Below are 23,197 nucleotides of genomic sequence, written 5' to 3' on the forward strand. Positions count from 1 at the left end.
CCAGGAGGAAATGAGGAAATTGCCTGTTTCTTTCCTCTCTATTAACATAATATTTTATTTCTCAAAATATCATTAACCCAAAACCAAAGGGAGCAGTGGTGATGGAAGTACCACTAAGTCAGTTTGTCCATTGTGTATATAAGCCTCACACATATTTAGCAACAAGTAGCTGCACTGTGATGCGTTTTCATGCATTCATAATCTGCTTAGAATGCACTTAATTCTACAAATGTAAAATAGTTCAACAAGCCTTCTATAAATATGCTGGTGGACAACTTAGCTATCAAATACCGACTCCCAGTTAATTTCCATACATTTCCCTGCTGGCTAATTCAAATTATAAATCTTAAAGAATCAGGAAGCCACCAACTGACATCCAGCTTTGTCTCCGTTCTGTTAGAATAGAAAACAACAATGTGCTTGTGGTTAGCGGGCAAAGCAAGCATGAAGGACTGGTGCCACACATTTGCATAAAGCTTCAGCTTTTCCAGTGTTGAGTGGCAATACGTTTTCAGGTTCACTTCACAATGTTTCAGTGAGCCTGTGCGGGCAGGGGGTGAGGGAAATTGTCCCATTTACTTGGAATATGACAAAAAGAAATTCATAGATCAGGGACTATTTTCCATTTAGATGGTTAAAATTGTCTGGAGCTGTGGGATTTTTTATTTATTTTTTAAATAATATTTATATGTGGTTGGCCGCGTTTTTATTTTAACATCAGTGATTGTACAGTTTAATAAACAGTGATGGGGGACGGGGGGGGGAAGTTAGAGGGTGGGGGGGTTACAGTGTACATGTACAGAGAGCATCACTGAGGAGGAGGATGAAGAGGGGGAGGTGGGGGAGGAGGGAGGTCAGAGAAGTGGATAGAGTTTGGTGACCAGCGAGGAGAGGAGAAAGACGGATTGAAAAAAGAGGGAGGAGGGGGAGGGTACAGAGGGTAGTTGGGTGGTGGATAAAAGTTAGGAGGTGGAGGAGGGTAGGAGCAGGGAGGGGGGAGGTACATGGGAGGGCCATGCGTGTGCCTGTGTATGTGTGGGGTTGCTGTGTGGCTGAACTGTGGCTGTTGATTCCTCGGGTTCTGATGCATGGGGGGAGCTCCTGCATGTCTTGGTGGGAAACCCCTGACATTACGCTGCTGCAGCAAGGTGTTCTGGGTAACGTGGGCAGGATTATCTGGAGAAGAAAACAAACAAACTGATGAAACAATGCAAGAAAAAAAAGAGGTAGAAATAGATGGACATACATGAACTTAACTACTTTTGTTTTGCGCACAATTGTCTTTTCGTTTTTATTACTAAGAGCCGAGAGGACACCGCTAGGACCTAAGGCTACTCCATTACCCAGCCTGTTCCTGGCTGGAAAATAAGAACTGTGTGGCTCCACCATGGCATCCAGGATCAAGCTGCTGCACTTGACGGGGACAGAGGACAGAGCGCAGGACTCCGGAGAGACGAGAGTGCTCTACTACCGTTTGTTTGTTCTGTAGTGTTTTCATGTCGTATAACAGACTAAGCTACAACAGACGGACCCTGTGTTGCAGAATGACAATAAATTATCCTTGAATCCTTTTAACTTCTTTCAGATGGAATCACCATAAAAGCATTCAAACATGTCAGTTGCTGTGTGCAAATACCTGCTTGGTTATTGGCCCTCTTCTTTCTGGCGTTTTTCCCTTTCCTCTTAGCATGCTGTTCTTTCTCATCATCACTATAATCTAAAGCCTGGGGAGAGAAAAGACAGATGAGTTGAGCGGAGTGAAAACTACGTATCGGGTTTACAAAGTTGGAAGACTTCAACCATAGCCTTCTTCAGATTTACCTGTTCCAAGTGACAACATGAGCTACAAAAGGTGTTGCCATAAGAATTGTGAAAAATAATATCACAGCAATTCTGAGACGTTTTCAGTTCATTTCAGTTAATATGAGTGGATGTTATTGGCTGATATTAGCTTATCACAGATATATTGGCATCGGCGGATGTATGTTGGCCGATTTCTGCCAATTCTTTTAAAGAACAAAATGCAGAAAAAGATGTTTGGGTAACTTAGAAATGGTGTCACCTAATTTATCCAGCAAAGCGACACTCGGCAGGTTCACATGCTCCTGAATTGGGAAGTCGTTTCTTCCATCTTTAGAGTGTTCATGAACTTTAAGTCGTAATGTGGAAACAACATGGACGCTACGTTATGTGTTGTATTTTATTGCTCAGAGCGTTTAAACACGTCGTTAGCAGTTTCCAATATTTGCTTGTGTAACAGCCACCTCACTAATGGTTAAAACAATATAACTAATATGATCCTGCTCCTGAAAACAGTCAGGTCACTCAGGCTCGGGCCGGTCTTGCTGCTGTGCACAGGTCGCACACTATCTATCAACATACTGACCTGAGGAATAAACACTGAATAGTTTAAACACTAAACATGGAGAAGCAGCCTTCAGTTTTTATGTGCCATATATCTGGAACAAACTCACAGAAAATTGCAACTCTCACTTCTTTTAAATCAAGGCTGAAGACTTTTCTGTTTGCCGCTGCCTTTTATTAAATCATGTAATTATTCATATCTTGCACTGTAACTTTTATTCTTGTGTTTTATAGCAGTCTTATTCTATTTTAGCTTGTTACTATTCCGTGGCTCTTCAATGTCTGTTTTTGAAAAGTCATTTTATAATGTCTGTTCTTTTGCACGCTCTCTTAATGCTTTCCACCGAGCTGACTCTAGTAGGAAAATTATTTGTTTCTCACTACATCCCCAAAATAATACCAGAGCGGTACCTGCCCTATTTCAAGAGCTGGTGTCTCTATTCCATATGTCATGGCATTGTGGAATCTGTTTGTAAAGGATATATAGTGGAAGGAGATCTGGATGTTTGCCAATAAATACCTAATCGTTGATAAGGTTATTAAGTTGTCCTTCAAAATGATTCCCTGCCAATCACTATATTAAGACATACAAAGAAAATACAGACACAAACGGCTCTTTCTATGATGAATATCTAATATATGAATATCTACTTTAGCATTCATCTCACACAAATCTGCCACAACTTTAGCAGATTTGGCATTGAAGATATCTTTATTAGACATTAAGGGAAAATGTGGTGTTTGGTTTCTTCAAAGCCAGAGATAAGAAAACAAATACTTTTTTTTAATAAATAAGTTTGATATAATGCAGTTAAAATATTGTATTCATAAATATAGATTTAACAATAAAACACATTTTGTTGGGCAGCAGTAGCTCAGTTGGAGCCAAAGCTCAGAGCGGAACCCAGTTCTAAGTTTTCAACTATGAACGTGAACTAGTTCACATTCATCTGTGTGAACTGAAGTGGGGCTCGCTCCACACTGCCCAGACACAGTGCGTCATGTTGTACACTACCACACTCGAAGCTCACTGCCAGGAAAACAATGCTAAACGTTAATGTTGGACCCTGACATATCAAAGTACAAATACAGTAGAGGTTCTAGCTTCATGTGATTATACAGCAATGGGTGTTTACCTCTGCTGGTGGTTCTTGGTCGTTCTTCCAGGATGCATCAGATCCCTTTAAACTGAAGGAAAATAATTTTAATTTTCCGCAGCACACACACCACATTAATATTATTATTATTATTAGACTCCTTTTTGTAAAATAATTAGTGAATTGTTCATCATTACTTTTTCTTTGCAAATAATTGAAACAAATCAATGAAACATCATTTAAAATGTTATAACTACAGAACAGTTATTTTAAAGCTGTTTGGGCATTTTCTATAGTAATAACAAAGCTCCAAAATGATGTGAAATTTCTGAGTTTTAAGTCAGAAACATATACATTTCCTCCACAACCCCCCCATACTCAAACAGCTGCACAGCACCTAAGCCCTCTAACAGCCCGGGGAAAGCCTGGATCTGTCTAATGTGTTTTATGTGCTCTTTGCAATATATACTTACACTTTGAGCTGTTGTGTGAGGATGTAATTTGTGTACTCTTTCATGGCCGGTGTGTAATAAACAGTCAGTCCCTCTGTCAACCCCTTGCTGCTTATCTGCTCCACAGAGCTAAAACGCAGAATATACAGCGGACTGGACACTGGACCAAACACCTCAAACACCTGGAACACATGAACAGAACATTACCATGAAGAAACAAACTCATTACATAAATCAGTTCCTAGAGTCTCTAAGAGTACAATGGGAGCCAGAGCCTTCAGCTATCAAGCTCCTCTCCAGTGGAACCAGCTTCCAGTTTGTGTTCGGGAGGCAGACACACTCTCCACATTTAAGAGTAGGCTAAAGACTTTCCTTTTTGATAAAGCTTATAGTTAGGGCTGGCTCAGGTTTGCCCTGGATCAGCCCCTACTTATGCTGCTATAGGCTTAGACTGCCGGGGGGACACCTCCCTGCTCTCTTCCTTCTCTTCCTCTCTCCTCCCCTTCCTCTCTCTTCTTCTCCCTCTCTATCTGTATGCATTTATGTAAATGTAGTTACTAACTCACCATCCGGGGCATCATCCCCGGAGTGTCTGTCTCTCATGTGGCAGGTTGCCACTGATAAAGTTTACGTCAGGATCATGAATCGTGACAGCGCCTGCTGACCTGGTCCTGCTGGACACCGGGAAGCCTTATTGACATTTTCCTGGATTCATCCATACTTTCTATTTCTTTTTTTTTCAACACAACATAATTTCTGTCAAATGTTGTATTTGTACTATGTTGTTTATCCTGTACACACGACATCTATTGCACGTCTGTCCGTCCTGGGAGAGGCATCCCTCCTCAGTTGCTCTCCCTGAGGTTTCTTCCATTTTTCCCCCTTTCATTTTGGGGTTTCTTTTAGGAAGTTTTTCCTTGTGCGATGTGAGGGTCTAAGGACAGAGGATGTCGTAAACCTGTACAGTCTGTAAAGCACACTGAGACAAATGTATAATTTGTGATATTGGGCTATACAAATAAATTTGATTTGATTTGATTTGATCACAAGCGGTCAGAGGTAAACATCATCACACAGACAGATACACACCTTGCCAACAGCCATCCTATCAGATCTAAAGATGATGCTGTCATCAGTCAGAGGGGGCGTGTCTTTCAGAGACTGGATTATAACTGCAGACACAGGACAAAGCTGAAAAATAAACACGCCTCCACTCCTAGTATTCTCTACCAAGAGCTGAGTTTTTACAGTTCTTTAGAAATAGTCAGTAAGAGTGACAAGGTGTATATTTACCAAGTTGTTGTATAATACTGGAGACTGTGCCTACAGGCTGCAGCTCTGCATCTTCTGGTAACGACACGGACACCTCCTCCACTGCTGGCAGCTCCTGCACACAAACTCGGTTAAATGTCCAGTAGGATGCTTCTGACATATGAGAACTGAACAGGAAACTTTTCTGTACATGAAAGTACAATCTGTCAAATCTTAAAATCATGACCAGCTTGCTCAGAGGATATACACAGCAGGATATTATGTCTTTATGTTATTGTTCTGGTTCTGTACTGTATAGTGAAAAACTTGCTGAATGACGGTGTAGGCACTTTGATTATTGTATTGAAATAAGGTTTTTGATTCATGTTTTTGTTGTGACATTCCTGCCATGTCAGATCTGACATCTTGACCCCCACCTACACCACAATGAAAATAAGTCTCATAGCTTTATTGTGTTATCCTGACTTTTCCTTTTATGTAAGCACTTGCTGCCCAGGCTGAGCTGGTGGTTATTTTTTAAATCAAATTGTCTAATAAAATAAAATCAATTAATCAACATGACAGGAAAAAGCACAAGCACCTCTCAATCCTACACAAAACATATTCATTTCAGATAAAACCTGTAAGATCTGTTGTGTGCTCTACTTTTAACTATGATGTAATAGTGGCAGTACTGCAGGCTGTAATAACTGAATAGGATTCTTCTTACCACCCAGGATTCACTTGGAGGCAATCTTGTACAAATAGACTAATGAATGTTGTTTCATTCAGATTTTTTTTTTTTTGGTGGGATGTGTGAGAATTTTGTTAAGCCTACCTCACCCTGTCATTTCATCCTGTATCAATCCTCAATACTTTCTTGATATGAAGCGAGGATTTCTATCGAGTATCATAATCTCTTCAAACTCTTATTCACTTTTCTAGTAGTTCTTTATTTATGCATACTTTTACTTATCTTAGACAGTAATTCTGTTCATCTGTTTGTGCTCAGATAAAATTCAACATTTTAGAACTTTAGCTTATTTGTTGCGTGAAGTAAGGTGTTTTTATACACTGATCAGCCATAACATTATGACCACCTGCCTAATATTGTGTAGGTCCACTTTTATGGCCAAAACAGCCCTGAGCCGTCGAGGCATGGCCTCCACTAGACCTCTGAAGGTGTGCTGGGCTATCTGGCACTAAGACGTTAGCAGCAGATCCTTTAAGTCCTTTAAGTTGAGGTGGGGCCTCCATGGATCGGACTTGTTTATCCAGCACATCCTACAGATGCTCGATTGGATTGAGATCTGGGGAAATTGAAGGCCAAGTCAACACCTTGAACTCGTTGTCGTGTTCCTCAAACCATTCCTGAACCATTGTTGCAGTGTGTCAGGGTGCATTATCCTGCTGAAAGATGCCACTGCCATTATGGAATACCGTTTCCATGAAGGGGTGTACTTGGTCTGCAACAATGTTTAGGTAGGTGGTACATGTCAAAGTAACATCCACATGAATGGCAGGACCCAAGGTTTCCCAGCAGAAGATTGCCCAAAGCATCACACCGCCTCTGCCAGCTTGCCTTCTTCCCATTAGTGCATCCTGGTGCCACGTCTTCCCCCGGGTAAGTGACGCACACGCACCCGGCCATCCACATGATGTAGAAGAATTATACACCTGTGTGCACCTGTGTGCACTTCACCTGTCAGTGGTCATAATGTTATGGCTGATCAGTGTACATCCCCATCTGTTCCCACTGGAAACACACATCATATATAGTGGAAAAGCAGGTAAAACAATGCAGGGCAAGCAGGACATGACTGTTTCAATATGATCTAAATACACTGACAACAAAAAACAGGAAGTCCTGAACACAAAATAGAAACCACAATAATACAATCACTGACCTCGAGCAGTACTTCATCTCTGGTTTTGATGGGGGCTGGTTGGCTGAAACCCTCGTCATCGTCATCATCCCCAACAACAGGGGCAGAGGGAGAAGAGGAGGAGGAGGAAGAAGAGCTGTCAATGGGGACGGGAGAGGAAGAGCATCAGAGGCAGTTATTAGATTCCATTGTTGTACTGTAACCAGCATGTTCAGGCTAAACACATCTATAGCAAGCCTTTGGTCAAATAGTTGTTTGTGTGTGTGTAACAATACACTCGAGAATTGTTATGTTTTGTGATACTGTATCCATTTTTTCCTTAATAGTTTACTTGAAAAGTTTCGTGGCAGACAGATTCATTTTGTGTTGGGTTTAAACAGCCCGACATGTAAACTGAGACACAAAGTAACGTTAAGTGCAGAAACATCAACTTTAAAAAACATATAATATTAAATATGTATCATTCAGCGTTTGTTGGGCTGAAGGTTGGGAAATTTGAACATATTGCTGTGTTTGAGCATGTGCGTGACTACCTGTCTGAATCCTCTGAATCCTCAGCTTCACAGTCCTCAGTCATACACACACTGTCCAAAGAAAGTGTTGCTGCCGGTTCCTCTGGATGTCCTTCTGGATGTCCTGTATTTGATGATGTGTCTACATCAGCGGGGGTTACGATGAGATTTTCGAGTTGCGTTGTCATGGTAACATCCATCTCCTCTTCCTTCTCCTTGTGCTCTGGTAACTTCTGTCCATTCTCCTCTGATAATGTGTCATCCATCTGAAATGTATCAATGCAGTTAGTCTTCAGATGACACATAAAATCAAAGGATCAACAAAACAGTGTTAACATTTGGGTTTACCTTCTTTACCCTGCCAGAGGCACGAGAGTTAAATTATATTCAAACTTACATTTGAACATACATAACATACATTTACGTTAATACATGAGGCAGGGGAATCAATAAAGGAGGGCGTTCAATCAATGCAATAGTAACGTTAACGTAGTTTGAATACTTCACTCGCTGTTATTACAGTGTGAAATACATGCGTTTAGTGAATATGTGAAAAGTACCCTTAACACGAAGGTTTAAAAAAGAAAAGAAAGGTAAACGTGAACATTTTTTCCATCTATTTAAAAAAACTAACATATGTCAGCTTTGAAATTAATGTATGTAAGAAATCACAAATCACAAACAAGTTGTCAGTCTGTCGGACTAAGATTAAAGTACGGACAAACTAAAATAAAGAAAATGTTAAATAACGTTAGCTAATTTCCACACTAGCATCAGTCGGCTAACTAACGTTAGCTAAAGAGCTGACATGGGCTAAGAACGTTGAATTTATGTTACGAAGCGGTCGAAACAGCCGCGAGCAAGGTTGTTCCCGGATACATCTTTCAATAGACATAGACAACAAGTGAGCAAACTAACAACAAGTTTGTTAAAAGTAATACCTGTTTGCTGGTGAGGCTACTGGATATGTGCTGCGAAGAACCTCATGTAACTCATGCCAGTGTGAAGCCCACCAACATGAAACAACCTACTTCCGTTATCAACCTTCAAAATATAAGCTACATAGACGATTGTTTTTTTAAAATCAATGCTAGCACACACTTCAATGAAAACATAAATCGTATAGTCGTACAGTAGTTTGACAGCATGAAAATATGCTTCTAATTTTATTAAAATGTAAGAACTATATAACATCATATATATTACTAAAGTATGTCTCAAAATAATATCTGTTTAAACCATTACATGAATTACTTTCTTTTGCTATTTCCCGTACCACGTTGTTCTTACATTTTATTCTGAAGGCAGAATTATTGAGTTCCGGTGATAATTATTTCCCTCTGTGAGCTTTAACACAGCTAAACCTTCTCCATCCATAACACTTGGGGTTATGTTTTTCCGGGTGTGCGCATTGCAAAGCAACAGTATATTGCCATCGAAAGTTCACTCTATTAAAATGTCCTCAAGGAGACAAATACATGTATGCTACTAAAACTACTTTAAAATGACATACTTTTACATTAATTAATTTATATCATATAATGTTTAGGCCTATTTGATAGGGAAAAATACAATATGCATAGAGAATGCAGAACAAGTATCTAATGCAATGTATCACAGCATTTAAAGCTACTGCTAATTTAAAATGCCCGTCCCTACAATACGTGATAATCCAACTGAGCACATACCTGCACATACCTGTTCTCCTGAATTTGCTGTTATACTGCTCAATCAATTAATTACTATTCCTGGCATGGGACTTCTTAAGGAACATTTGCTACACAACAGCCTCATCAAATCACATAATCTGTCTTCCTCCAGTTTGCATCTTTCTTTGATCAAAGCTTGGACATTTGTTGCAGCATGTCAAGGGTTCTCTTGATGTCTTGGTGAGGAAGATGGTATCTGTTCAACCAGGATCCTGGACAGACTCATGAAAGAGCTCTCTGCTTCCCTGCCAGACTCACAAGAGGTTATAATGAAACCTGTTTCCAGCTTGAACTCTGGGATGAAGGATGATGGAGCTACAGAGGAACATGAAGCTGTCTCTCTTCACAGAGGAACACGAAGCTGTCTCTCTCTCTACAGAGGAACATGAAGCTGCCCCCCTCTCTCTTCACAGAGGAACATGAAGCTGTCTCTCTCTCTCTCCTCGTCGCAGTGGGTGGCCAGGCTGATGGCGGTCATGTCTTCAGCGAACCTACTGATGGAGCTGCAGTCATGCATGACAAGGAGTACAGGAGAGTGCTGAGCACTCAGCCCTGAGCGCCTCCTGTGTAAAGAGTCTATCAGCACAGCCTGGAGTTTGCCCATCGGGAAGCTCAGGATCTAATCAAAGAGGACGGTGTTGTGTTCCAGGTCTCTGAGCTTGATGGGCACCATTGTGTTTAATAATGAACTATAGTCAATGAACAGTGTCCTCACATACTGTGCGTGTTCCTCTGCTCCAGGTGGCAGAAGGTTATGGCAATGATGTTGCCTGTTGATCCATTTGCTCTGTACATGAATTGAATTGGGTCCAGTGAGTCAGGGAGGGAATAGGTGATTTATATTTTGAGTTGGCGCTCAAAACACTTCATGATAGTGGAGGCGAGGGCTACTGGGCAGTAGTCGGGGGGATTTGGGATTTGAGATTTTGTAGGAACAGGGACAATGGTGGACTTCTTGAAACAGGTGGGGACTTCAAACTTCAGCAGTAACAGGCTAAACACATTCAAAATGTAAAATATCACTGTATATAAAATACACTGTACTTTAAATGAGGATGTATAGGATGCAGGTAGAATTGAACTTTATCAAATATGTCCAGTAGGTGGCAGCACTATCCTGTTGAATCTAGGCTATAGTCACGTGAAAAAGGTTTGATACTTTTCAGAAAACACAACTTTTATCTAGATTTGTCCTTGTAATGACCTTTCCTTGGCTGAATGCATGTTGTAAAATGTTGAAAATCCGCAAGGAAATGCCATTTCTAATAACACTCATTTTTCTTCCAGCTCTTTAAAGCTTATGCAGGTCAGAACACCCAAATCCATTTCTGTCTAATGTCAAAAATGCAAAACTCCTGTGCAACTGAGTTTCATAATGACTGACAATCTTTTGGAATATAAGTTTTCAAATTGTTCACCTGGCAGCACGGTCAAATAAATATTGCATCAAATCAGTGGATGCTTGCCCATGAATGGCATATTGTTACTGTGCTACTGTTTTAGTTTGAAGCCAGTTCACACATCAAACAACAAGTAAGCGCCTCAGAGTTGGACCGTTCTGCGCCAATCAGTGTTGCTTTTGAAAAGAAAATGACATTAATGGCTCCAGTCACAGTTCTACGTCAGCACTGAGAATAATTGTAAGTGAACTCTAGTAGGATTAATGTTTGCATGCACCAAAGAAGCTGAGAAATGTGCTTTTGTTGTTGGTGTGCATGACTCACCTCAACAGAATGCTTTACTAGAATTATAGTGGTGTGGGCATTCAAGTGGATAGGAAGTGGAACACCATTACGTTTCATTGACATACTGCCTGTGTGTCCTATGATATTTCCCATGATAACATTGTATGAGCCGAGCCTCGAACACTGATTCCCATTGTTCCACATGACAAAATAGAAAGGAGACATAGCTGAGAAAGCAGTAATGTGCACACTGGAATAAAACCTTGAAAACCTTTGTTTTGCTGTGTCGAAAACAATTCAGCTCATTTATCCTGGTGACTCAGCAGATAAGGAACATTATTAGCTAATATTTCACTGTGGTGTCACTGATAGTCCACTGTATGAAAAGTGTTGGTTTGCCAGTTTTCCCACCCTGAAAAAAAGAACAATTAAGAATAAAAATAAAATATACGAATGTAACTGAGAGGTCGTAGTTTATTGTTAGGAACATGAGGTGAACATGTAATCATTGTTCCAAACTGTTCGAAGGTGTGAACCTATTAAGATCAACGTCACAGCAGCATTCACACATTTAAGCTTTACACATTAGCATTAGGTTAAATGTGAATCTTCTCAGCATGAATCCCAAGTGGACCTGAAACACAAGCGTCACATGTTATTTTAGTATCAACTAAATAGATATAGATTATCATAACATTTGGCTAGATACATTCATGTTCACTTTGAATAAGTATAGATTCCTTTGACATTTTATTTAGAGCCATAAGGTCAACATTTCAGTTTGCCAATACTTGGGTTTATTAGCAAATACATGCAAAACTAATGTAATTCAGCCTCAGCTGTACTGTGTATGCTGCTGATTAGAATTGAACTCATTTGATTAATTAGATGTAATTACATTTTAAACTAAGATGATGACAATACTAAACTTTACCCATTTACTATAATAAGCATGTAAACATTTTCATTAGTCATGTTTCCGTCAAAATGTACCAAAATCTTTAACAGAATTTCCTAAAAAAGTCATGATTTTAACAAGTGTGTTTCCTTTGTGCGTGTGCTGATCATGCGTGCCCGGCTTCTTCGAGTCTCTGGGTGGGGTCTTTGAAAGGATACTGCCGGGGGACTCTATAGTTCTACTGGACTTCAACGCTCAGCCAGCCAATGATTGAAAAACCTTGAGGGGGATTATTGAGAGGAATTACCTCCCAAATCTAACCCTAAGTGGTGTTTTGTAATTGCACTTCTGTTCTAGATATGGATTATATCCATAACAGGCACCATTTTCCAGCATGGGGTGTTTCCAAAGTGCACTTGGTACCAGAACACCTTAGGCCAAAGACGGATGATTGACTTTGTGCTTGTATCATCTGTTCAGCATACCTGGTAAACCCAAACGTCTGGCCGGGTCCTGACCTTTAACACCCACCTGATGAGGAATTTCTCATACACCCACGGGGAGGTTAGGGACGTGCCGTGCCTCCAGCTATTCCTTGTGTTTTCACTTTCCCTTGTGTCTCCTGTGCTCCGCTGGCCTTTTCTCTATATGTTTGTGTCTGTTTTGTGAGCCTCTCTCACTCTCCGAATTACTGTCCTGCCTACTCCTCACCTCATCAACTCACCAGCTCGTCAGTATATCTGCCCTGGTCCTTAATCCCCTCATCGCCGGATTATTGATTCAGCTGCAGATGTAGTTTCAAGTCCTAAACCACTTGAATTGTGCATTCAAGTGGCGATTAGCAGTTTGGCACCTTGTATGGCATCTCTGCCATGAGTGTATGAATGTGTGTGTGAATGGGTAAATGTTGGCATGTAGTGTAAAATAGCTTTGAGTGGTCAGAAAGGCACTATATAAATGCAAGTCCATTTATCATTAACTATTAGGTTCCATCTTACAGGGATCTGTAATTAAAACACAAAAATACAATTTCACATCAGTTCATTTTGATCATCTGAAAGAGATTATTTATTGGGGAAAATAAGTAAATTTGACCTCTATTGCCTGCAAATGAATTTTCTTTTTTTTCTTTTGTGATTTTACAGTATACAGGGGAATGGCAGTTGTGTCTCTGAGGGGCCACAGGATGTGTTTGCTTGTCATAAATGCAGGAGGTGTTTTTCTGGTATGGTCTCATACACACACACACACACACACACGCACACACACACAGAGCAGGTGCTGTTTGTCAGTAAGTATTCTTCTTTATGGTTCCAATGTCACTCATTGTGTCACACATGACAAAACATTGTCAACTGCATTCCATTACGTACAAACACACTGTCACACAAACAGAATACATTTTCTGCATTTCCACTGGGACATCTCCATGTGTTAGAGAATATTCCTCAAATTCCTGGATTTCTTTTCCTGTTGTTATTGTGTCACTTCCACGTTTCCTCCCGTGGGTGAAAAGTTTCAGCTGTTATGGCCTTTTAAAACCTCTTAGAAGGTGCGGGCCCGCCGGCGGGCCTAGCAGGTGTTTTATTGCGCCTGTACATGTACATTTTTGAATTTTTGGAAAGCTTAGAATCTCGTCTATTTCAGTATGGAGATGAAAATCACAACAGCGGTACAATCAGCTCCTCAAACTAGCAAGTACACTCAAAATCAAAATCATAACTTTGAGCCCACTTACCTATAAAGCCTCATAAATATCCTCTTTTCAGCAATATTTTGAAAAAGACGCTCCTAAGGCATTGCCAGAGGTCCACACGTTCGTTTCCGGTAAAAAAATATATACACTGTGAACATCGTCACATCGATAAAAGTCCATGAACAGGTGTTGCAATCTGTGAAATCAGCTGATCGATTTTTACATTGTGTGATCATAAACAGTCATAACGAATATCTCGCGTTCAGCACTGTCCAGTTACTTCCTGAATGTTAGGCGAATGCTTAGCGTTAGATTGACACTTCATTTGAGCCAATCGGAGCTTCAATTGGTTTTTTTACAACCTCCATGAGCCAATGAGTGTCAACTTGAACTTGAAAGTGCCCACCCACTTATTTTGTTACAGAGAAAGCTCAGCGTCCTGGTAGCGCGCGCATCGTATAGGAAATCAACGCCTCTTTCGTTAGATGCGTCACTTCCCTTGGTTTGTTTTTTTCAAAATAAAATGTATTGCCAAAATAATATTTATTATTTATTATTTATTGTACAGAAGAAAATACAAAAAATAAATACAAATATTAGAAAAAAATGTCTTTATACTTCACTTACTCTGTGTGATTGCTACTAACAGGGAATATGGGTATATAATAGTTTTATAATTTATTTATAAATAGATAAAAATAACATTAATTAATAAATATTATAATATGTACAGTACATGTACATATTGCACAGTTGGTGTACGCCTGGTGTTACTCTTAGACAAACCTGTCTAATTAAGTTTTTTATCCTTTTTATCTGAAATTTGGTGGTGAACTTGATAACACTTGGTTCTATGTTTCTATTGTGTATTTCAGCTCGGGACTACCAGCTGTACCCATCTTTAGACATCTTTTTCAACAAAGAAATTCTGGCGGAGTATATTTTCTTCAAATTTAGTATATTCAGACCACTATTACTCAGTGCCAGAAGCACTTGGAGTGATTCTTCACTGTTTTGCAAGAACAATAAGAGAGTTATCTTTTGAATGAGACCAAAATCATGCAGCTGGTGCAAATGGTTGAAGAGCAGCTTTCAATTTACTTTGGGTATGTCGTTTGTAGGTATTTCCGGGTAAATTCGCCCACCTTCTAAGAGCCCGCTTCATAAACAAACCCCTGTTTGTTAAGTTTTATGAAACCTATCGAATCAACTTTCTGACTTCTCTACTCCGTCTGTGGCTCTCAGCTCCAAGCACATTGCTTCCTATTGAATACATCATTCTTCAAAAAACCCTACAATATAGTTTGTTTTTTTACAAAGGAATTTTCTGGTCTTGCAAAGCCAGACGTTTGTCCAGAGAAAAGTCTGGCTCCACATATTATCATTTAGCTATAGGGGAAAACAACGTTCTGGCTTCTTCAAAGTTCTTCAAACCAATCAGAATCGCATTGAGCGGCACTAAGCCCAGGATGCAGTGACGGTGTGCTTACAAAATAGATAGCGCAGATAATGGAAGGAGAGGGGAAGGCAGCTGAAAAAGATGCCCAATGGCAGACTTACCCACAGTCTACATCCGGTGAGTCAGACTAGTAATTATACAAATATCACCAGCCCTTATCATTTAATTGAAGTTACTTCAGCAAATATTCATGTTCTGCCCGTATGATTTAATTTGATTAGCTTCAATTCTATAATATTCTTTCACAATGAATCACAGTTTGAGTAAAACTGTCCTTATACTAAAGCACTAAGAATGAAGTTGATTAAGGAGTTCAACTTGTCTCAAACCGAAGTTTTCTGTCTCTTGTAAGGTACACTATTTCCTCTATATTGAGGTTCACTTGAAATGGGACTTTGGTACTCCGGTGTTTTCCCATGCTCCATTTGAATGTGTCCATGATTATTCCTGATTGAACCTGCTACTACTGGGACTGTTGGTGGCCTGCTCCACCTGAGGGCGTGTGACCAAAGAACCAGACTAAAGAACCACGTTTTATCCCCGTTTACCAAAAGTGTGTGTGTGTATGTTGTAGATTTATGCAAGCCATGGAAAACAGTCTGAGATAACAGAAGGAATCGCTAAGAAATGTAAATTTCAATTCTGCTTATTGTTTCCTAAACAACTTGCGCAATGGACAGCAGGTTATCTCGTCTGCTCTGACTGCCGTTTCTCTTTTTCTCTCACCACACACTACAGCGGCTCCACTACTCTTATAACACCAGTCATCATTCTTAACCCAATCCTATGTTTTTTCACATTATATGTTCTTTTGCTTTTCAACTTGTATGTTGTTTATACTGACCGCCATTTCATCTATGAAGTCTCCAGGGTGCGCTCTACTCACACCCCCAGGCCTGTGAAAAAGACGGGCAGAGAGGAGCGAAGTCAGACACGTCGCTTGTGAAGCAAGGTCTGCAAAATGATTTTAATGAAATTATTTTTTAGGGTATGTTGGACCCTGCTGTGCATTTCGGAAGGTTTAATTGTTACAGTTACAGTAGGAGAGCCCGGGGACAATTGTCACCTCTCAAATATCATCAGAAAAAAAGAATGAACAGATTATTATTAAATCATATTATTTAATAACAGCAACCAAAATTAAAAAAGTAAAATGTCACATGACTCGGGTAAAACAATGCAGGAATAAATGAGTTATTTGTACCTGTAAATCTGTGCCTCTAATTTATAACTAGTATATCCTAATTTGTATGGATTCCTGTGGATCCTGTTGAGACTATGTTACAGCCAATTTAGTATATTTATTGAGTTTAATATATACATTGCTGCCCCCGCTGGCCGGGACTCTGTACATGCCTACAGGATACTGAACCCTGATTAGAAAGTGAAAGTGAGGCCGCCACAAAAGGAAAAAAGTTAGAATTAGAATGAGAAGCCGCCTGGAGGGCAGCAAACGGTTTTTTGACCATTGATTCATGACCAATGAACATTATTAGAAGGATTTATTTTGTAGGATTGAATTAATGTTTTGAACTCACGTCTACTGATTCTCACACACATCTACGACCAAGCTCATTGCTGTTTTTCAGTTATTTAGAAGGACAGTAGATCCAATACTTTTTCTTATGGATTATAAATGGCGTAAGGAATTCTCTTGTTTGTTGTAACTGGACCATACTCCTGAAACCCTTTCAGTGCCCAGACTGCTCTGAAAATATTCTGATTTTTCACTGTCTGATAGGCGCGTTCGGCAACCAGCCCCTTCATCACCACAACACTATCTGTACATCCGACCCCTTTAGCCTGGTTCTTCCTAGATAACCAGACACCAAGCAAACATGAACTTCAGCAGAGTGCAGATGTTGCTTTTATTAATTAGATATTTGGGACCATGAATAAGTAAATATTCTCCCAAACCTGTACACAATGATTCTAAAACTCTAAACTGCATAGCAAAGAATGCACACTAAACAAATAAATGTTGCAGTGTTTCCTTGTGTGAGCAGAAGGGATAGCCCACGCCATGGCTATGTGCTCTGTGTCTGTTCGTGTTCCATGTATTATCCTCCATTGGAGGTTATACAAGGACCTCTAACTGCCTTTCGGGGAATTATTTTGGCCAAAAACCCCAGCCGACCTTTGATGGAATGCTTTTACACAGAGATTATATACTGCTTTCTTCTCCAAAGCCTCAACCTTTCCATGCTTTGGTGTTTGAAAAGTCAGCAGCTTGTCCCCCTTCCAGATGCCACTCACCCACTGCAGGAGCAACAGTTAGAGAAGACGTACTGACATCCATCATCCCAGAGTTCAAGCTGGAAACAGGTTTCATTATAACCTCTTGTGAGTCTGGCAGGGAAGCAGAGAGCTCTTTCATGAGTCTGTCCAGGATCCTGGTTGAACAGATACCACCTTCCTCACCAAGACATCAAGAGAACACTTGACATGCTGCAACAAATGTCCAAGCTTTGATCAAAGAAAGATGCAAACTGGAGGAAGACAGATTCTGTGATTGATGAGGCTGTTGTGTAGCAAATGTTCCTCAAGAAGTCCCATGCCAGGTGACACAACAGGATTTCATGTACCTCTGGCTTCATCAATGAGGACCTGACCTGGAATCACCACACAGACACCATCACAGAGAGTGAGACAGGCTTATTTTAAATAAAGGCTCCAACCCTTCCTCCACAAGTTGAGGAGGTTCAACAACAAATGATACTCTGCAACTTCTACATATGCAGAGTATCATGAGTTGTTGAGCAGAGTTTTAATGACCTGCAACCATGGTAGTTTATATTGTTTCCAGTCAGTAGACCTATGCTTTCTATTACTATTTCCTCTGTCTGTTGTGCATATGACAAAAATACTTTTGAATATTAATTAATTGATTGAGCATATATATAATTAATATAACAGCAAATTCAGGAGAATAGGTATGTGCAGGTATGTGTTCAGTTGGACTTGTGTTGTAGGGACGGGCATTTGAAATTAGCAGTAGCTTTAAGCAAATAAACATTATATGATATAAATAAATGTCACTATCTCCTCCAGCTAACATGCAGTCTTAAATAGTTTTTACGTCACTGAAGGACTTCTTCTTTTTAGTGAGGATCCATCCTACATGGAGGGATGCTGCACAATCTTCTTCTTGATCTCGTATTTGACTTGCATTTGCTCTTAGGAGGCCGTCAGACTCTGAATTTTGTGTGGCTGAACATCCAAAGCAGCTGGAAAGTTTGTCTCTTCACATGAAATTATTTTACCACCGAAAGGCTTTTGTGGCAGATCGAACACATGTAAGATAAACAGATACTTCGCTATCCACTCACAGCCAGGGTTGATAGAGACATTTGGCAATTGCACTTGATACTGCTAACAACTAAATGAGTAACTAGCTAAGCCTAAACGGCTGTAGGATTCCTGGTCACTGGCCAGGCAGTAGCGTTTGTAGTAACGTTGATACAACAGGATTTAAATAAAAATTTAATTGAATTTATTTATTTTTTCAAGAGATTAAAGGGCTGGATTCGGCCCATGGGGTTCCAATTGAACGCATTATTGCTTACCTAACAATCTTATTGAACCACGTTCATGTAAGTATCCAACATTAAACTAATGAGACAAATATATTTGGTCATTTCAGTTTCTTCCTTGTTTGTAATTCCTCCACATTTACATCACATTGACCTACTGATGGTGAAATTTGTTGAAACCATCACACACACACACACACACACACACACACACACACACACACACACACACACACAAACACACACCCACACACACACACACACACACACACACACACACACACACACACACACACACACACACACACACACACACACACACACACACACACTTCTCTGCCATGATAACACATTCTGAATACACTGGCTGACACAAAATGAGAGCTTCAGCTGTAAATTGAAGCACGCCGTGGCAGACTGTGAACAGGTTATAGCAAGTTTGAATGTAAACACTGGAGCATATTGCATAACATTTCTGACTGTGAATACACACCACTCGTTACAATGTCTGACCAAGCTGAAGTGAAGCAATTATTTTCATATCAGCTCAAATTCCACAGACGTTTGTGACCAAAAGCATAGCATTCTAATTAGGGAACACACACACACACACACACACACACACACACACACACACACACACACACACACACACACACACACACACACACACACACACACACACACACAGATTGGTTCTCAGTTCGTACAACCTTGACCTGCTGTTTGTGGGGGGTCTGAGCTATTAGTATTTGGATGTACTGTGTGTGTATGTGGATGTGTGCACATTTAATTGCCTGACCAGGAGGTCAATGTTGAGCCAAGGATTTGTTGTTTATGTAACTGAGAGCTGGAGAGCAGGGAGAGAGAACACCACAAGCTGAACTTCCTATAGCAATATACTAACTACACTAATTCACCTTCATCTAATATGCAATAGTATCTGTCAAATCGTTACTTTAAGACATAGAAAGTCACAATATCTGTTTGAACGACTTAAACAAATTCATTACATTTCTCTGTTTAAAAATCTAAACTGTAGACAATCATCCCAAAAACATTCAAATATCATTCTCTTGATATGTTAGAGGGATATGCCAATGATTTAATATTGCACTTCCATAAAGTTGGGGGACTCAAAAGAGACACATTTTGAAAAAACAAATGGTCAAAATAGATGCAACAGAGGTCAACACATCTAATATGGGTCAAGCTCTCGAAACACTGGTACCTACAATTCCCACAGTGCAACTAATAGCACAGTGTGAGACCCTCCACATGACATGACCATGGTCATTTTCTCAAACTTTACAAAGCTCATAGCACTTGACATCATAAAATAGTGCTGCATTTAATTCAGTGACATGACATGCGCTTTACCAAATAAAGACAAAAAGTGCAACCCTTTTTCACTTCTAAAACACATTGTAGTGGAAAGTAGCACACACACATCATTACCCAGATCCAAACACACAAACACACAACCAGTGGGCCTAATTAATTGTGTCCAAGTGTCAACCAGCTAACAAAGGAGGCTTATCTTTCCACTAACATGCTTTCCCTCCAGCCACTGTGTGTGTGTGTGTGTGTGTGTGTGTGTGTGTGTGTGTGTGTGTGTGTGTGTGTGTGTGTGTGTGTGTGTGTGTGAGTGAGTGTGTGTGTGAGTGTGTGTGTGTGCGTGTGTGAGTGTGTGTGTGTGTGTGTGTGTGTGTGTGATCTGTGATGACAAAAACTAGAAACAAAAGTGCTGCTGTTGACTTAAGAACATCCAGAACATGGCTGCATGTTAATGCCTTCTGGATACTGCTGGCTACACTAGTGGTTGTTGTCATGGCGATAAGTGTTCCCAAACACCGCTGACCTGGGCCTGTCCTGCAATCGTTGGATTGACCCTTGACCTCTGAGGCACCGGCCAATCAAGACAATGCAGAGCCAAATAATAATCCCTGTTTGAGGTAATGAGGAGCAACACACACACACACACACACACACACACACACACACACACACACACACACACACACACACACACACACACACACACACACACACACACACACATACTTTTCTGATGCTTAGCAGCCATTAGATAATACAAATAATATGCACATATAGACTATTTATGTTACATACAATATACAAATGTAGACTATTTATCTTGGGTATAAATGATCCAATTATTACAGACAAGAATATTGTGTCTCTGAATGATCCAACTCACTTTTGTTTCTGCTGACTCCCTCAGTTTAATCCAAACCGTAAACCTCAAGAAAAAGAGTCCTATCAGGCTGTTGTTCTTAATCTGTGTATGTTTGTTTGTGTGAGTGTAATACTTTGGAATGCTGGCCACGCAAGGATTTCATATTCCCTAAATATCTGCAGAGCGGCGGCTCACACACACATGCAAGCATGCACGCACGTAACTGTCTTGCAGTAGCTAAATTTAGTGAGACCCCCTGTACAGTACAAGCTTTCCACCCAACTAGTGTGTATGTGTGTGTGTGTGTGTGTGTGTGTGTGTGCACTTCCTTTTCTGACCTCTTGGAAATACAGTTTGCCGTCTAAATACAATTTATTAGCTTTTACACCTTTTGTGTGTAGTCCTCAGTACAAGTTAAGGTCAAAGATGTCCTGGCCAAAACTACCACAATAGCACCCAGTTTGAGAAAACAACAGAACTTTCTTTTAGGCATACAGTCCATGGCCAAGTATGTGCACAAATAACAGTCTCCCTTATTCTTACCTCCGCCAATGAAGTTATGTTTTTGGCTGGGTTTGTGAGTTTGTCTGTCAGCAGAATTATGAAAAAACCACTCTCAAACTATCATGGTCAATGGTATTATGGCCCAGAGTCCTGCACGGGACCTGCCCGCACCACACAGCTCAGTATCGCAGACCGTCCAGTTACACACAATTAGTCAAACCATTGGCTGTACCACAATGACAGTGAGCAGAGAAGATATGGCTGTAGAAAAGGCTTGCAAGTGGTGATTGTGGAAGTTGTAACAGCACTGAGGCTTTGCCAAACGTAACACACATAATTACCTCCTTATAAGCACCGACAGACCATTGTTGTGTATTTAACAGGTTTGTGTTGTGTTGTCAAATTGACAGATAATTAATCAATGACAAAGCCAACAAAAACCATCATGTGGTTGCAGCTACTTCTTAATTGTCCTCCGGGGCAGAGCCTCAGCACCAGCCTAGGTCCTCTCTGGCTGTAGCTGCTGGCTTGTTAGGGCTGTGTGATGGGAGCTCGGGATTCACTAGTTTTTATTGATTATAAAATTCTATTGCTCTTTTTTGCATTTTCAATATGATGGAATATTTGCCCAGTTTTGCTCTACAGGTATTGTTTTGTGTCTTTAGCTAACCAGATTTTAATTGGAATTTGGAAACAACAAAAATGTCTCTTAATTGCATTTAGAGCTCTTCAAGCTAAATGTACATACTAATGCCCCCTTTAAAAATTAATAAAGTTAAGTACAATAATATGTAGGTAATCTCCATAGGCTTCTGATGATGATGTGATAAACCCTGTTTGCTTATTATCATTTGAATGGTTGTCTGAAAAAGATGAAAATGAGGCTATTTGATATCTGGGAAAAAACGTCACCTGATTGTATTCCTTAGTTCATGACCAGAAGATAATAGTTTATAATAACAAAATAATTCATTTGTACTATTTAGTTTCCACATAGGGCTTGTTATTTTACTCCTCTGTGTTGTGAAAATGTGACTTTCTATTCCCAGCTGCACGAGGAAAGAGGCCAGTGGCATCGATTACTCTGCACACCTTTTGTAAAAAAGAATGTGGTCATTTGGAGGCTTTTATTTTGAAGGCAGATTGTCCGTTTTCCTGTAATTTTGCGCCTTAACGGTCCTCGATGACGGGACAGGCTCCCCTGACCCGGCGGACTGATCTGGCTCCATATGACCGGGCTTCCATTCACACATGCTGGAGTCTCTCTGTGCATACTGGAGCTTGACAGAGAGACAAAGAAAAGGAGAGAGAGAGAGAGAGAGAGAGAGAGAGAGAGAGAGAGAGAGAGAGAGAGAGAGCGAGAGAGAGAGAGAGAGAGAGCTATCAGCGGCAGAAGGAGAGAGGAGCGCAGACACAGGGGAGGGTTTTTTAAATTTCCCTTTTTATGGTTCTCGGATCATAAACACTTGAGGACTTTATAAACATGCACCTACTGGGAATATCTCTCTTACTGGCATATCTTCTCTACACCAACCTCGCCAGCGACTTCAGCCAGAGCGACTACTATGATTACTACGAACAAGAGCAGATGGACGAGCCGGTAAGTTTGAGCAAACATGTTTGAAGAGAACCTGGCTGTGATCTGATATTTCACCTGATTCTGTGCAGGCTCATCATGTGGGGTGCCTCTGAAGCAAATATGAATTATACTATTTCAGTATTATGGTAAGGGAGTGACTCTTGAAGGAGATATTTTATTATTATTATTATTATTATTATTATTATTATTATTATTATTATTATTATTATTATTATTGTTGTTCACTTTTTATTGGGCTTGTGGGCGTGTGCGACACTGTAGTCCATCACAGTCAATTTAAGTGAAATCAAGGTGTGGGTGAAGGAATAAAAAAAAAAAGAATAAAAAAAACTATTGCTGGATTTGTCAGCT

The 23,197-nt window shown here is 40.2% G+C and overlaps 2 protein-coding genes across 4 annotated transcripts in view; one reads left to right on the top strand and one right to left on the bottom strand.

Moving 5' to 3' along the window:
* naf1 (nuclear assembly factor 1 homolog (S. cerevisiae)) overlaps positions 1-8,628 on the bottom strand; it is a 9,213-nt gene extending 585 nt beyond the window's left edge. Inside the window, exons 1-10 of one of the 2 annotated variants that reach the window (XM_029442021.1) lie at positions 8,371-8,387; positions 7,911-7,920; positions 7,584-7,828; positions 7,072-7,186; positions 5,207-5,300; positions 5,003-5,085; positions 3,935-4,095; positions 3,501-3,552; positions 1,637-1,724; positions 1-1,176 (exon numbers count right to left, since the gene is read on the bottom strand). The exon at positions 1-1,176 is cut by the window's left edge and continues 585 nt beyond it. In XM_029442021.1, coding sequence (XP_029297881.1) covers positions 809-1,176; positions 1,637-1,724; positions 3,501-3,552; positions 3,935-4,095; positions 5,003-5,085; positions 5,207-5,300; positions 7,072-7,186; positions 7,584-7,828; positions 7,911-7,920; positions 8,371-8,372 — 1,218 coding nt within the window. In that variant the 5' untranslated portion in view covers positions 8,373-8,387 and the 3' untranslated portion in view covers positions 1-808. Of the gene's footprint in view, positions 1,177-1,636; positions 1,725-3,500; positions 3,553-3,934; positions 4,096-5,002; positions 5,086-5,206; positions 5,301-7,071; positions 7,187-7,583; positions 7,829-7,910; positions 7,921-8,370; positions 8,388-8,503 lie in introns of those variants that run through there. The other variant, XM_029442027.1, reaches the window with a different exon arrangement.
* Positions 8,629-22,631: 14,003 nt separating this feature from the next.
* Positions 22,632-23,197, top strand: part of LOC115010871 (vascular endothelial growth factor C-like) — a 36,465-nt gene continuing 35,899 nt past the window's right edge. Inside the window, exon 1 of one of the 2 annotated variants that reach the window (XM_029435746.1) lies at positions 22,632-22,846. In XM_029435746.1, the coding sequence (XP_029291606.1) occupies positions 22,730-22,846 (117 nt within the window). In that variant the 5' untranslated portion in view covers positions 22,632-22,729. The remainder of the gene's footprint in view (positions 22,847-23,197) is intronic. The other variant, XM_029435738.1, reaches the window with a different exon arrangement.

This window comes from Cottoperca gobio, chromosome 1 (genome assembly GCF_900634415.1).
Source record: "Cottoperca gobio chromosome 1, fCotGob3.1, whole genome shotgun sequence".
Lineage (NCBI taxonomy): Eukaryota > Metazoa > Chordata > Actinopteri > Perciformes > Bovichtidae > Cottoperca > Cottoperca gobio.